Source organism: Apus apus, chromosome 3, assembly GCF_020740795.1.
Source record: "Apus apus isolate bApuApu2 chromosome 3, bApuApu2.pri.cur, whole genome shotgun sequence".
In the NCBI taxonomy this organism is placed as follows: Eukaryota; Metazoa; Chordata; class Aves; order Apodiformes; family Apodidae; genus Apus; species Apus apus.
The window spans coordinates 23,955,980-23,972,708 of NC_067284.1; the positions used below are offsets into that span (position 1 = coordinate 23,955,980).

At 39.8% G+C, this 16,729-nt stretch overlaps 1 protein-coding gene across 2 annotated transcripts in view; it reads right to left on the reverse strand.

Moving 5' to 3' along the window:
- Positions 1-16,729, reverse strand: part of TINAG (tubulointerstitial nephritis antigen) — a 41,783-nt gene that overhangs the window by 23,388 nt on the left and 1,666 nt on the right. For both annotated transcript variants that reach the window (XM_051613579.1, XM_051613580.1), the window contains exons 2-5: positions 14,169-14,232; positions 13,123-13,212; positions 8,631-8,745; positions 1,545-1,668 (exon numbers count right to left, since the gene is read on the reverse strand). In XM_051613579.1, coding sequence (XP_051469539.1) covers positions 1,545-1,668; positions 8,631-8,745; positions 13,123-13,212; positions 14,169-14,232 — 393 coding nt within the window. The remainder of the gene's footprint in view (positions 1-1,544; positions 1,669-8,630; positions 8,746-13,122; positions 13,213-14,168; positions 14,233-16,729) is intronic.

Below are 16,729 nucleotides of genomic sequence, written 5' to 3' on the forward strand. Positions count from 1 at the left end.
TAATTACTTACAATTTCACACTGTTTATTGTGAAAAAGGGGCTGAAATACAACCTCAATATTTTCTGTCTGTGCAGATACCTTCACAAAACAATGCAGATATGATCTGTACAGACTTTGGAGAGAAATGATTAAAAACCTGCCAAGTATCATGAGCAGCTTCACTGTAATATTACAAATCCACAGATTTATCAGTTATCATCAGGTCCCACAGATCTAAACATCAGATAAGGAATTTACATAATTTAGTCTGATAGTCATAATTCTAAGCACTGAAATATTTATGCATTAACTTAAAGGCAGAGTAGGTTAACTAAGTTGTGGGTGAAATTAAGCCACTTCTTTCTTTAATGAGTGACAATGAAACAATTATTAAGCCCCAATGCCACTCACTACCAGTGCTTAAATTGTATTTTTATTATTGTTAGCCCTTCATTTTTGAACCTGAAAATTAATAAAAAATATTTTAAATCCCTTGAAAACTAAAGCCGCAACAGAATCAACACTAACTTCAGGGAACTTTGGACAAGACTTCAAAAGAGTGAATCTGATGATGGCAGCTGACAACGACTGCTCTGTGTTTTTGTCAGGTGTCATGTGATAATGAACTTGTTTTCATAGGTGGAAAAGTTTTTTACTGAAGAGTTTTGGAGTACTTATAGGAATTAAACTAAGAGGAAATGATACAGCAGTGCTTTTCTATTCATTGAGCAAAAATTAATCCTACAAAGAAGAACTGAAAATTCAGATTGAAAATGTTAGATACACCTAAGCAATGTGGGAAGGCATCTCACAGTATTTAGCATTGAAAATAATCACATGAATTAAAATAAAAATACTTACTTATGAAAGGGAAAATTTAGACTGAATATCTGGAAAGTCTTTCCCTCAGTGACCTCTGTCTATCTCTGCAATATCTGTCAGAATTACTGTAAGAGTCTCTCTTGGTTTTCTCTTTAAACACAGACCAAGACATACTGGTACCAGCAGGTTCAATCTGTCTTTGTCAGGGAGCAGAGACTGACTGACCTAAATGCTCTTTCCTCCTCTTACTGCTGGGATTTAAAGAAGCAGTTGCAGAAACATGCGTCTGTGAGGACTCACTGGCTGATTCAGGTAATGAAGATTGATTGCATACTTTTTTCTGTATCTTTATATATCTCAATATGTACTGAGAGTTATTATAGCATAAGAGAAATGAACATAACTGATTGCTGTAGGTTCTTTGGAGAAAGTGATACAAACACTTGTGTCCATTTTTCAGAAAACCAGAAGTTGTAGCACATGAGGCTGAATTGCAGTCTACTAAAAAATCTCCCTATGTTACACAAACATATGTAAAGCAAACAGAACTCTACAGTTTAGGATGATTTTTTTAAGATTTTGGGACAATTTAGAGGGGAAGCTGTAGCAGTTTTTAATGTTCTTATTTGCTGATAAAAAGTGAACAGTAAGCTGAATTACTTCATTACTAAAATCTGCAAATTTTCACCACACATATAACTTCAATTATATTTTTTAAAGGAGAAAAAGAATCAGTATTACTTGCAGTTGAAAAAGCCCAGGATGCTCCACAGTTTCGTTGATCCAGAGGATCATGAATCCAATCAGGCCATGCATAAGTGGCTAAAAAAAATGCAGGAAATTTTTCTTCTGGTAGTGAATTTCCCTAAAACAAAATATAGGAGATTTGTATACGCTTCAATTTCCCATTTTGTCTTAATTTAACCCTAACTTTATTTTTTAAATTCTTAATTTCTAAAATGAGGAAAACGAAAACATTGGCACCTGCAGCTTCCTGAGCATTCCTGCAGTGCTTACCCTGTGATTGGGGGGTGGAGACCCCCTGAGACCACAGGGATTCTGGCACTCCACTAGCTGAGCTGGAAAGCTGAGTTCCACAACCATGAATCTGAATAACCTGTCTGGTTTCTCTCTGAATTTTATCCCAAACAACAATTTCTTATGAAACATGTTAATTCTCACCCAGCTGGCATTTTTTTGAAAGAAAAGCCTCCTGCTAACTAACTTCAGCTGTGCATGTAGGTGTTTGTTATTTTGTTTTCCTTGACACATGGCTGAAGGTAGGAAGTTTTAGTTACTATGGTGGCTGCATCAGTACAGTGCATCATTGGTTTGTCTTTTAACTGTTTTCAGTCTCCAGCACTTATCCTTGTTCCAGAACAAAAATAGATTATTTTCATAGAATCATAGAATCACAGAATGTTAGGGGTTGGAAGGGACCTCTAGAGATCATCTAGTCCAACTCCCTGCCAGAGCAGGACCACCTAGGGCAGGCCACACAGGAAAGCATCCAGGTAGGTTTTGAATGTTTCCAGAGAAGGAGACTCTACAACATCTATAGGCAGCCTGCCCCAGTGCTCTATCACCCTCACAGTAAAGAAGTTTCTTGTCATGATGAGGTGGAACTTCCTGTGTTCTCTCTTATACCTATCATTCCTTGTCCTACTGCTGGACACCAACAAAAAGAGACTGGTCCGTTCCTCTTGACACCCACTCCTCAGATATTTGTAAACATTAATAAGATCCCCTCTGAGCTTTCTCTTCTCAAGACTAAACAGCCCCAGGTCTCTCAGCCTTTCTTCAGAGGAGAGATGTTCAAGTCCTTTAATCATCCTCATAGCTCTCCATTGGACTCTCTCCAGTAGATCCCTGTCTCTCCTGAACTAGGGAGCCCAGAAGCGGATACAATATTCCGGGTGGGGTCTCACCAGGGCAGAGTAGAGGGGGAGAACCTCCCTCGATCCGCAGTACACACTTTTCTTAATGCACCTCAGGATACCATGGCCCTTCTTGGCCACAAGAGCACATTGCTGTCCCATTAATAACTTACTGTCCACTAGGACTCCAAGGTCTTTCTCTATGGAGCTGCTTTCTAGCAGAATGACCCTTAATCTGTATTGGTGCCTGGTGTTTTTCCTCCCCAGATGCAGGACTCTACACTTGTCTTTATTGAACTCCATGAAGTTCACCTTTGCCTAGCTCTATAGCCTCTCTAGATCCCGTTGGATAACAACAGAGACTTCTGTGCCATCTTCCACTTTGCAATCTGATGTTGGGTTGATGAGGATTTATGTTTTGCTCACCAAAGCCACTTGGACATTCATTTTTGGCATCTCCATTTCTCGGCCTTTATTTATGTCCTCTTCGCACAAACATCCACATATGCAAGAACCATCTGGTACAATCACTAATAATCTGCTCTGTGTTCAACATACCAAAGCATTGACCCATTTTACTTTACTGTTAAACTTTATGTAATGATAGCTTATGCTGCACAGAGAAATGGGAATGGCCACAAAGAATGCCACTATTAATCCATTCAGTCTATCAGTTTGTCTCAAACAATTGTTGATAACATCTGTTCTAGAGGAAAATACAATATGCAAAGTATTATAATCTATTCCTAAGCAAAGCATTCCCCAATGCTTCTTTCCTATAAGCAGTCTTCAGCACAATGGCTTCTGTCCTGCTCCAATTCCTTTATTTGCACACCTATTCCTTGTACACTTGGCTTTCCCACAGAAAACCCACAGTTGAGACAAGCGGGTAAGGAAAAAAGAAGCTTATATGTCGGAACCGTATCTGACATTAGATTGGGATACAGGTGCAACAGACAGATTGATACAGTCTGTGCATACCTCCATACCCAGTAACTCTCAAGTGCTTATAGGTTTACTACATTAGATACAGGCTATGAGTCCTAAATACCATTAACGTATGAAGTCACTTAAGTGCTTTTAAAAGTTTTACCTCCCCCCACAACACATCAATGATCTTTTGAATCTTGCAAAAATATTAATCTCAATGTTTTCATTAATCACTTTCAAAAATCTGCTTTTTCAAATCTTGTTAGATACGTTGGACTTGCAACCTCATAAGACATACAGAAAGTAACACCTAATTTAAATATCTTGCTGAATTATCATTAGGCTCATTATTAACAAGCAAACACAAGCACAAGATTTGCTTTGAAGATAAATTACACAGGTGAAATCCCAAACAAGTACATGATACAACTGCTCTCTATCAACCAGTAAACAAGTAAAATTTGGGAAAGGTTATTTAGCACACTTATGTAGGAAATGACCACTTACAATGCTACAAATGAAGCAGTTGGGAAACGGAAAACTCTAAAGAGATACTTGGTCTGAGACCATGTGTTACTTTATGTATTCCTTATCTACTGTCAATGTATTTAATAGCCTCATATGGTAAAGTGCAAATCCCTCATTAACCCTCAGCCTTCTCATTGAGAAATGCAGGATTGGCTGTAGCCAGAAACATTAGTTTTTGTCTGAGAAAGTGCTACCCAGATATTGAGAAGCACTGCTGCTCTGTGACAAATGGTAAAGACAGTGGTTTCTTGGTGTATGCTCCATGGACCAGCATCAGACAGCACAATGCAATCAGCAAAATGACTGACAAACTATTTTTTAAACCTTCCTGTGTACTCTCTGCAGTGAAGCTAGCAGTCTGGCCAAAGCAGGAAGGTAAGTAGGTATAAGAGAAGGCTTGTACTTCAGCTGTGACTTCTTCAAGAAAGTTTGATGGCCCATCAGAGAAAAGTGGCTAAAGATTACTGAATTTGCCAGTGTGGAAATCGTTTTCCTGATGGAAAGTAGTTAAAGTTTTTTGTTGTTGGGTTTTTTTCATGTAGGAGAGAGATTGTGAACATCACATGCTTTGTGAAGACAAAATGGCCGTGCGTGCCCATCAGTTTGCAAGTAGGAGTCCTACTGAACTTTTTTACTATGAAAAGCCACATATGAGAGGAAGAGCTGGTGTACTTGGCATACCTCCACATTGTCTATACAAATTCTTTGATACTTAATCCAAAACGGTGCTTTATTACTAAACGATGTATTCCATTTTCTTGTAAGGTGGCATTCAGGTGGTCACCCTTTTGTCTTTAGGTGCAGACCCCACCACTGGGATGTATCCAATGCTAGACAGAATACCACCAATTGTGAGTGACAATGTGTTTTAAAGGTGTGGCTATGCAGAACTTTAAGAATTATTACACTATCTCCTGCAGTGAGTAAACACTTCCAAAATGTCAACTCAAATAACACACGTGACACTATTTGGAGCTTCGTCTTTGTCAAGAGTCACAACAGTTTTATTGCTGTATTGAGCTGTTGGTCTGTCATCAGGTCTAAACATACTCTGCAGAGGATGGTTTATGCTGATGTCCCTCATTTGACATTTAATTCTTGTTCCCTGTCATTGCCTTTAAAGTATTCTAATGTGCCATCGTGTTAAACTACCCTTCCAGATTTAAGCATCACCTTATTGAGCAGGTTTATTCTTTTACTAATAGCTGAGCTTTTAAAATCACTGTAAGCCACTTCAAGAAGCTTGTGTTTTCCCTAAGATGAAATGTAGCTCTGTCACACCATTTCATTTGAAGTAATGTTGTAAAGTTATATTTGTAGTTGGATATGTCAGTCAAAGAAACAACTGAAAAGCCTCTGCTTTACAAGCAAAATTTTCAACACTGCTGACAGCTAAGACTCTGCTGTAGATTGAAATGGTTAATGCAGAAAGGCTTCATATTCTTGAATCTTCTTGGCCATGGAATTAAATAAAGAGCCCCTCCTACACAAAAATGCTTTTCTCAAACACCCCCAAAGGACAATAGAAAACAACCAGAACAGAAGGCCCTTAGGTACCAGAAACTGTCTTTTATTCCCTTAAATTTTAGACCAGTAGCATGCTGAAGAAATCACTTTTATTTAAAATAAAATAATAAATCAATCAATCAATAAATAAATAAATAAAATATTTTTTATAAAGAGTTGCATTTAATGAATGGGCAGCTATGGTTTTGCTTCTGCATTAGCAAAACTACCAGTTTTTAATCAGTTCTGCACAAGATAGAGCCAAAAGTTCCTGAACACTAATTGTAGCATTTTTATCAACTAAATATATGACTTCGGGCAAATGACTTGCAGCTTTCTTATTTGCAAAATGAAAAAGGCAGTAATAATCACAGAGAACGCGTGATTATTTAATTAGTTCAAATTTATACACAGTAAGTAGCTAGTACTTTGGACTGCAGCTGAATTAGTACTCAACAAAGTCACTTAAAGGTCAAGCTATTAAAATTTGGAGAATGTCTCTGAAAAATATTAAAAAGTTATTATTTCTGAATTTCATCTTTCATATCTTTTGACTCTCTTCTGAGCTGTCACCTAGCTACAGGTGAAGCTTAGTGAGAGCACCGTCATGAAAACTTACTTGTTTTTTATCACTTAGGACATTGTAAATGTGTTAGTACGCTTCACAAAACACCAGTGACAGAAAACTATTCATAACACGCAAAGCAGGGACAAGTTTCTCTGAAAATCCAGTAAGATACTTAAAAAGTGCCTGAAGTTAACCCCATGACTACTATTGTTTTGCCAATTGGAAAAATCTGTCTCTGGACCTCTGATGAGCCAAATCAATGCTATATACTTGCTGGATTATTCAGTGATGGTAGATATGGAGCTGGCTATGAGTGAAGAAAAACAGTTTTTTAAAAGGTTTTTGTGAAATAGTAAAATGTGGTGGGTAGGAAATTTACTGAGGCAGAATAAGGGTACTAGAGAGGTAAAGTTATTCCAGAAAACTATAGGGAACAGAATCAGGGAGACTGGGAGCTTTGCAGGAAGCTTGGGAGAAAAATATTTTTATGTCCAGACTGTCAAGATAGAAAACACTGCGGTTGAAGCAAGAAAGTTCCAATAATTCTGAAGGGAAGCCATAGGCAAGAGACAGGTTCATGTACAATTCTGAGCAATTTTCTGCAAGATCAAAGAATTTTCCAGAAGCTGAAAAAGTCATATAGAGATTATTATTTTATATTTTTTGCTTTTGTAAGTAGAAAGAAAGATGTCATAGAATCCTGTGCAAAGCTTATGCTTCCAGCAACCTGTAGGACTTCCTGAGGACTAAATTCATGAATGTGCAAACTGAATTTCTGAAGATAAATGCATTGAAGCTCCTCAGGCATCCAACAAGGCCAAAGGTAGTTGGCTTGTAGCTCACAGATTTTGTAAAAAGAGAGCAGATAGAGAAAATACGCCTGAAAAATGTTATCAGTGGAACAAAAGCCATAAGTAGTGCAGCAGTCAAAGAAGCTACAGAAAGCTTAATATCAATGATTCGATAGGCTGGAAATAAAGCAGAACCACTGAGTGATCAGCTGAGATTGAATGGAAAAGAGGAAATAGGGTAAAGAATTTCTTGTAACCTTCCCTTTCTTCTTTCTAGATATCCCTTCCCTTTCTTCTAGCTAGATATCTAGTAATGTAAATGTCAGTCACTGAGCTAGGTACATGATATGAAGTTTTTGCTTCTGCTATACAAGCATCACACTTTATTCCTTAAGGAAAGAGCCAACAACAAAAACAAATTGACTCAACTCTCCTGAGTTGCAATACAGTTCACTAGTAATGTCGGTTAGCTGCCTACTAAATATTGCACTACATTCTCCAGAGTCATTGTCTTTTTTTAACTTGCTGTCCTCAATTAAAATTGAGCCTTCTTTGGCTGCAAAGACTAGTCTTGCAAATCATAGTCCAAAGCTTAATATCTGTCAATTTCTTGCACTGACAGCCCTCCTTAGTGTACTTTTGAGCAAGCTGGCCAGTCTGGGCCATAACCTCTCACAACACTGGTGCTGGGAGCTGAATTTGTGTGGGACAAGGAACCAGCCTGCATCAAGCAAGAGGGTTAGGATTGATAAAAATGTTGCAGTGGCACATGGTTCTCCCTCTCATTCCCAGATTCCCTGTCAAACGATGCAGAAACACTTCTGCCACAAACATACACAACAAGCATCAACAGCTGACTTCATATGGATAATAAAGTGGCATCACTTGCCTGAACTATACAGAAGACAAAGATAAAATGCCATTTGCAAACCTTGTATCTATCTGCATATTCTTGCAATTTTTCTAGTGGTGAGATAGTTCATTTTTTCAGCCTATTATTTCCATGGGTCTTCTAAGAAAGAAGCTAAGTAACTAATCCAAAGCACTGGAAAATCTACTCTGGATTCAATAATTATGTATTTCTTTTTAATTGTTTAACCTGCGTACATAGTGTATTTTCTTTGCTGCAAACTATTTTAAGCATAAATACATTATAGGAAATTAAATTAGCTACCATGAAAATGGCCATGGCCAAGTGATTCAGAAAACTGTTAGTAGGGAACAATTTCATTTTCTCATGTTTCCCAACTATTTTCTTTTCATTTGGCCAAAACCCCCGCCTCTTACTGCATTTTTACATTGTTTTACCCTTTGAGCTTCATTCAAAGACCTAAAGAAGCAAGATTTCGAACACCAGTGGTCAACAATGATAAGCTAATGTTGGTGCACAGTTTCCCAGTAGTTAACATCTGCTATTGCTTCTCTTTGTTTTATTTCCACCAATAAGACCACACACTCTATGACTTGGAGAAATATTCTGGGACTTTCATATTCAGCATTAAAGATTTAGTGCTAAAACCCTGAATCATAATCTTGCAACTGTTCATAGTAATTTTTCCTTGTAACAAAATTATTAAAACATTTCACAATTGTACATTGTTAAGCAATTGTACATTGAAGCACTTACTGGAGCTTCTCTCATATTCAGCAAGGAATGAGATGGAGGGAAGGTGCCCAGGCGCTTTTTGAAACCTTCTTCCACTGTCATTCCCCAGAACTGGCTGTAGTTGTCAGCTTTCCATCTTCCTCACAGACAGAAAACAAACAAAACCCAGGTTAGAGATACCACTCACATTAATACATTGCTCCTTTGTCAGAGCATTGCTGACAATAATATCAAAAAATAAATCTTTCAAATTACATTTCAAAATATTGTATTTGATATGCGTAAGAAAATATTTAGTACGGGCTTTTTCACTGCAGATGAGTGTAGGATGGAGCAACACAGCAGTATCTGAAAACTGGTGATTTGAGGTCAGTATTGTGTCAGCCTGCAGGAGGTGAATATGCAATGCTTCAGAGAAGTCTTGGAAAACAAGATGCTAGGGTGTAACAGGTATTGTGGTCTTGAAGTTATGCTCACATTATGCTTCAGACCAGATGCCAACAGAGAACTAACAGCTTCATGTAGTGAGTTACATTGTCTACCAGCTCTGGTGCACCAGCAGTGAGACACTGTTGAACGTAGCAGAAAGTCCAGCTGACACCTTCTGCATGGTTTCCCATCAAACTTTTGGGACATACTGAAGTTTATTATTATTGGAAAAGAACTGAGCTACAGGAGAGAGCATTTTCTTTACTCATTTCATAGAATCATAGAATCATAGAATCCTAGGGGTTGGAAGGGACCTCGAAAGATCATCTAGTCCAACCCCCCTGCCAGAGCAGGGTCACCTAGAGTACATCACACAGGAAGGCGTCCAGGTGGGTTTTGAATGTCTCCAGCGAAGGAGACTCCACAACCTCTCTGGGCAGCCTGTTCCAGTGCTCTGTCACTCTTACAGTAAAAAAATTTTTCCTGATATTCATCTTAAACCTCCTATGCTCCAACTTGTATCCATTACTCCTTGTCCTATCACTGATCTTCACTGAAAAAAGCTTAACTCCATCGTCTTGACACTCACCCTTTACATATTTGTAAACATTGATGAGGTCCCCCCTCAGTCTCCTTTTCTCCAAACTAAAGAGACCCAGCTCCCTCAGCCTTTCCTCATAAGGGAGATGTTCAACTCCCTTAATCATCCTTGTGGCTCTGCGCTGGACTCTTTCAAGCAGTTCCCTGTCCTTCTTGAACTGAGGGGCCCAGAACTGGACACAATATTCCAGATGTGGCCTCACCAATGCAGAATAGAGGGGGAGGAGAACCTCTCTTGACCTACTAACCACACCCTTTCTAATACACCCCAGGATGCCATTGGCCTTCTTAGCCACAAGGGCACATTGCTGGCTCATGGTCATCCTCCTGTCTACCATGACCCCCAGGTCCCTTTCACCTACACTGCTCTCCAGCAGGTCAGCCCCCAACCTGTACTGGTGCATGGCGTTTTTCTTCCCCAAATGCAAAACTCTACACTTGCTCTTGTTAAACTTCATCAGGTTTTTCCCCGCCCAAGTCTCCAGCCTGTCTAAGTCTCTCTGAATGGCAGCACAGCCTTCTGGTGTGTCAGCCACTCCTCCCAGCTTGGTGTCATCAGCAAACTTGCTGAGGGTACATTCTGTGCCCTCATCCAGGTCGTTGATGAAGATATTGAACAACACCGGTCCCAGTACCGACCCCTGAGGGACTCCACTAGTCACAGGCCTCCAACTAGATTCTGCCCCATTGACTACAACTCTCTGACTTCTTCCTTTCAACCAGTTCTTGATCCACCTCACTGCCTGATCATCAAACCCATACTTGATCAATTTATCTACAAGGATGCTGTGGGAGACGGTGTCAAATGCTTTACTGAAATCAAGATAGACCACATCTACCGCTCTACCATCATCTATCCACCTAGTAATTTCCTCATAGAAGGCTATGAGGTTAGTCAAACATGACTTACCCTTGGTAAAACCATGTTGACTGCTCTTGATGACCCCCATCTCCTTGATATGTCTAGAGATAGTGCCAAGGACAAGTTGTTCCATCACCTTTCCAGGGATGGAGGTGAGGCTGACCGGTCTATAGTTACCCCGGTCCTCCTTCTTGCCCTTCTTGTAGACTGGAGTGACGTTTGCTATCCTCCAGTCCTCAGGCACCTCTCCTGTTACCCATGACTTACCGAAGATGATGGAGAGTGGACTAGCAATGACCTCCGCCAGCTCCCTCAGCACCCTTGGATGCATTTCATCCGGACCCATCAATTTATGGATGTCCAGATTATGCAACTGATCCCTAACCCAATCCTCATCTACTATGTCCTCACCTATCTTGACTACTTCTGGGGTTATATGAATCTGGGGCTCATGGGGAAAGCCTGCAGGAGTAAAGACAGAGGCAAAGAAGGCATTCAGCACCTCTGCCTTCTTCATATCCTCTGTCACCAGGGCACCCACCTCATTCAGCAGTGGGCCTATATTGCCTCTGGTATTAGCTTTGTTGGCTATGTATTTGAAAAAGCCCTTTCTACTGTCCTTAACCCGACTTGCAAGGTTAAGTTCCAAGGAGGCCTTAGCTTTCCTAGTTGCCTCCCTACATTCCCTGACAACATTCCTATATTCCTCCCAAGTGACCAGTCCCTCCTTCCATGATCTATAGATTTTCCTCTTCCACTTGAGTTTCCCCAGCAGTTCCTTTTTTAACCACACTGGTCTCCTAGCTCCCTTACTAGATTTTCTACCCATTGGGACACACTGATGCTGTGCTTGCAAGAAGTGGTCCTTGAATATTGTCCAGCTATCTTGAGCCCCTTTACCTTCTAGCACTCTGTCCCATGGGACTTCCCTTAACAATTGGTTGAGGAGGCCGAAGTTTGCTCTGTAGAAGTCCAGGGTTCTGGTCCTGCTGGAAATTCTGTTCCTCCCACACAGGATCCTGAACTCCACCATCTCATGGTCACTGCAGCCAAGGTTGCCATTGACCACCACTGCTTCAATAAGGCCCTCCTTGTTGGTGAGCACAAGATCCAGCAGCGCTCCTCTTCTAGTCGGCTCATCCACCATTTGCATTAAGAAGTTGTCATCAATGCACTGGAGGAACCTCCTAGACTGTGAAAGGCTGGCTGTATAAGTCTTCCAGCAGATATCGGGATAGTTAAAATCTCCCATGAGGACCAAGGACTGCAGTTGTGAGGCTGCTTTCAGCTGCCTGTAGAAAGCCTCATCAACTTCCTCATCTTGATCAGGAGGTCTGTAGTAGACCCCCACAACTGTGTCACCCATACTACCCTGTCCTTTAATTCTTACCCACAGAATTTCAACTCGCCCCTCATCAGCCCCTGTACAAAACTCAATACATTCTAGTTGCTCTCTCACATAAAGAGCAACTCCACCACCTCGCTTCACCGACCGATGTTTCCTAAAAAGCACATAGCCATCCATGGCCACATTCCAGTCGTGTGAGCTGTCCCACCATGTCTCTGTTATTGCTACCAGATCATAACCCTTAGACCGCACACAGACCTCTAACTCTTCCTCTTTATTCCCCATGCTGCGTGCATTGGTGTACAGGCATTTCAGGAAGCAAGTAGAGCACATCGGTGGGACTAAATCCTCCTTAGCCCATCCTCCTACAGGCCCTTTCTTTCTTGATTGTGTACTGGAAACAAGGAGGTGGCATCATGCTGCCCAAATGAAAAGCATCATTTATCTCACTCTGTAGCCAGTGAAGAGTGCAAGGACCTGCAGAAGTTGAGTCATATCTCAGGTGGGCTTTACCACCCTGTGGCAAAGCTTACCGCTTACCACTGACCAGAGAGAGGTGAAGGGATCCAGGTGCCTAACAATTGCCTATTTAGGATAGTAATTTCAGTTCATTTGAATGTCTCCCATGAAGTACAAAATGTTACAGAATTGAGTCACAGCTTGAAATCTGGGCAAGGCTTCATTAGTGAATTTAGTACTTCAGCTCCTAGGGAGGCAACCCCTGTGTCTCTGTCTATAAATGGCCAGCAGGCTCCCAGGGCTCAACTCCAGCTCTGGGGTGTCCCTAATCCTTCTGCACTACCTGGGGGAAATGAGAACTGTTGGCAAGAAAAACAATGAGTTCTGAAAAGTTTTAATATTTTGGTCCCCTTTTGGCCCATTGTCTCCTCTTCAATGCTATATAGAGTCCTGCTATGTCGAGCAATGCTCTTGGGGTAAAAGAAAAAAATAAATAATGATTCCAAATAATAAATAAAGTGAAGAATGAAGGAAGACGATTTAAATAGCTTGCTTTTTTTTTTTTTTACAACAAAGTTGTACTGAATTCAGAGGATGTTTTAGATAGATGTTTACTTTCAGTATCTTTCCATTTAGAATTCTATAATCTGTCAGAGATTTAGAAAAGTTTCACAAATGTATATTTACTGTCTAATTGCTGTGATGTATTTGGAGAAGAAAAGGGTGGGGAGGACTGCATAACTTGTAATCTGCACATATATACAATGACTAATACAGTGGTTTACAACAAAACTTTAAAATTAATGTATTCTCACCCATAATCTCCAGAATTGATGTGCTGGATTAAGTCTTGGCGAACAAGGCATATTTCTTTTGAACACTTCCAGAGACTTTGGAAGCATTTGCTGAAAGAGCAAAAAAATCACTGATCAGGAAACAAATTGTTAAAGGAAAAATATGCACTTAAACAGCAGAAGGAAGACAGAGAAAAAGAGTAAAAAATATAAATGTCACAGTATTTATGAAAACACAATACAACTTCTCACCACTTCACTACTTAATGAATCCTAACTGGTACAACGTGGGAAGGTCTACAGCTTGTGGGAAGGTAATATTTCAAAAATACTCCTTTCATCTTTGTGAGACCAAACCAGGGGGTAAAAAGTTGATGTTCTGTAAATGAGGAAATTTCTCTCCGGAAACCCTAAAAAGAGCTGGGTGGGTCCCCAGCCCTGTTTGGGTGCTGCCAGAGCTCCACAAGCTGCCCTGAGGCTGAAGGTGAGGGGCTGGTTCTGGGAGAAGCAAAGCAGGGAGGCGGCTCAGGCAGCCAACAGGCAGGGTGGGCAGCAGAACTCCCTTGCTGTGCTGACTGCTCCTGTCCTAAGGCAGAGAGAAAGGATGCTCAAACAGGTCATCCCTTTCCCACATATATTCTTCCCTTATGAAATAATATGTCTCATCCCTCATGTCAAAGAAACAGGAGAAGACATTCTAAAATAATCCCCTAAACTTTAATGGTATTTGTTCTGTGTGTGCTCAGGTCTGCTCCCAGGTCTAGGGAGAAAATATTTTGTCTCAGGTCAGAGCCAACAGATCGACAGAGCAGGAACAGAATTAGGCCAATGAGGAGGAAATTTTACTACCCTCATTTTCCTATCTTGATTAGAAAGACCATTGACATCTTGCCATTCTTTTAAGTTGTCTGTTGTCTAGTTCTGCAATACCTGAATGCAGCACTTCTCTGCCAGGCATTTTGATTTGATTATATGTTTAATATGAATTTAAGGATGCTCTCTACCTTAATTCTTGTTTCATTACATATGCTAAATAAAATTCAAGTTTCTGTTCTTCAAAACATTACCAGGAATTGCAGTTGTCTTTAATTATTGTTCCTTCTCCGTAATATCGGCCATCTTTATAACAACCTGCCAACATAATATATAGATTTGTGAAAAAAAAAAAAAAAATCATTCTCGAAGTGAATTAACTCAAAACTATTGCTGCTATTGAATTAATTGGTTGTATGTGGTATGCACAAATTATTTAGTTGAAAGTCAGCAACAACTATTTCCAGTATCTTCCAAGTAATGAAGGCCGTTTGATGAAATTTAATTTTTACTAGATAATGAACAAGTCAGTAACAGATTCAAAATACCCCCTGAAAAATTATCATCTTACATGTAAATGAAAATAATTATTCAAATAAATAAGGTTATTTTCCAGAAGTAAACTTTAAAAGAGTACTTTTCTAATAAAAAAAAAATTTACCCTGACATACACCAGTATCCCTCAGCTGTCTCAACCTCCTTTACCAGCAGGAGAGAAGTATGCACTTGTAAGCCATAGCTAATCTCATGCTGAAGTGCAGAAGCAAACTACAACTGATGACTTTGCTGTAAGTGCTCATCTCTCCTTTGAGATCACACAGCAGGCCCTGTTAGCTAGCCCATACATAGGTGAGACACATCACACCCAAGCAAGTTGGAGGCTCAAAGCATCTGCTCTAATTCGGCTGTTAAGATCCAAGTTATTTGGCAGAGAATAGCCAAAGCAAATTACCTAATTGTCACAGTTTGTCACAGTCTGCCACAAAATCAGCATCAGACTGGAAGGTGGCATCAACTGTATCAAGGGGTATTTCAACTATATCAAGGGGAGGAAGCACTGATGCAGAGTCTGAGCAACAGGAAGGAACCTCACGGGATCTCTGCTGGCAGGTCTCACTGCACATGCCCAAGAAAAAATGCCCCCCTGGACAAGTACAGAAGCAGCTTTCTAATAATATATGCTTAGGGAGTTGAAGATTAAAACCATATAATTTTTTTTCTCTAGCCAAATTAAGATTTAGAGGACCAGGAATGCTGTCTGAGACATCGGTGGCAGAGAGCAGAGATATTTAAGCTAAAATACACTTTTTGCATAAGAACACAGCAGGATTGTCTAGCTGTGAGTACATTAAGTTGGAATATTAACATACTAAGTGGGAAATTAATTAATTTGAAGATGCAGCTTAATGACATTATGAATGGGATTGTATTATGTAAAAATCATGATTGGAAAGAAGAGGATTTGATAAACGAAGACTTACCTCTCGGTCCAGAGCTCCTGTAACTTTACAGCTCTTACTGACCCCAGTATTGATGTAAGTACTTCTGCCAGTGAAATACTTCCAGGTTTATTCACTTGTAAGCCAGATACTGACTGTGTAGTGCAAAACCAACTAGCAAACTCTCTGGATTTCACTTTTATACCACCATCAGGGGGAGATCCAGTGTGTTGACTCTGATGGGGTTTTTTGTATAATCAGAGTAATTGAAACAAAAAGTTAAAGAATAAATCTTGTCAAGAAATAAAACTCTAACTTTTCTTTTAAAAACAAAAATTAAAATAATAATAATTTTAAAAATCAGGACTTCTATTCGGTATCTAAGGCAGGAACGTGCAGTTTCTTCTGAAACTACATAAGGAAGCCATCAAAAAACACAGAATGCAGGGCTCATAAAGGCAAAGTCAAAGCAGTTCCCCATAGTTAAACTGAGACGGGCCCTCAGCATGTTGCACACTCATGGAAGAAGTCACAGCAGAAGTTACTGCTGCCATGCACCACGTCAGTGACAAGTCAAGAATCCAGAAATAAAACTCTAAGCAATTTTACTGCTGTTCATTCCGGCCCATGTAAAACACTTCAGTTATTTAAAGATACATGACTCAGGAAGCACTGAGAGCAAAACCACAGGCAACCAAAAGATCAAAATCTTGCAGATGAAAAGTACTTTGGTGTATGTGGTCTTCTAGTACTTGAATGATTCTTAGTCAAAGGCAGAAGTGTAGTCTCAGTCACTAAAAGTCAGCTAATAAAATTCTGTCACTGTTAAAAATGCTTCATAATTTGCTTAATCTTCAGGCATTCAGTCCTTTTTTTTTTTTCCATTTCTTTCTTCTAATTAGACTGGCTCTTTCCTGTTCCTTAGACATTCCAGTTCTCAAAAGTTCCTTCAGGTTTGGCATTTTTTCCTGCTATATTATGGCCATTTTATTGTTCTCCTTTTACTCTTTAAATTACTTACACACCAAATACCCAATAAACAGATTTTTTTAAAGCTGTAGATTTCCCATCAGGGAAGCACTTCAAGGATCAGAAAAACAGGTTCTTGTGAGATATTAAAAAATATAGATATAAGCTCACCTAAAGGACAAAGACAGGTGCTTGAATAGAATACACGTAATTGTTACCTCTGGCAGGTATGAACAGTCCAGGAGTTACAAAACAGTGAACACGTGCAAAAAATTGGGTTAAGAAAGGTAGCAAAATATTAGCCCTCACCTATTCCCTTATCTAAACTTCCTGTTACACATTTATCTTTTTGAGGTAGCCCTATGGCAGGCCCACTTGGCAAAGTGCCACAGGTTTTGTAGTGATTC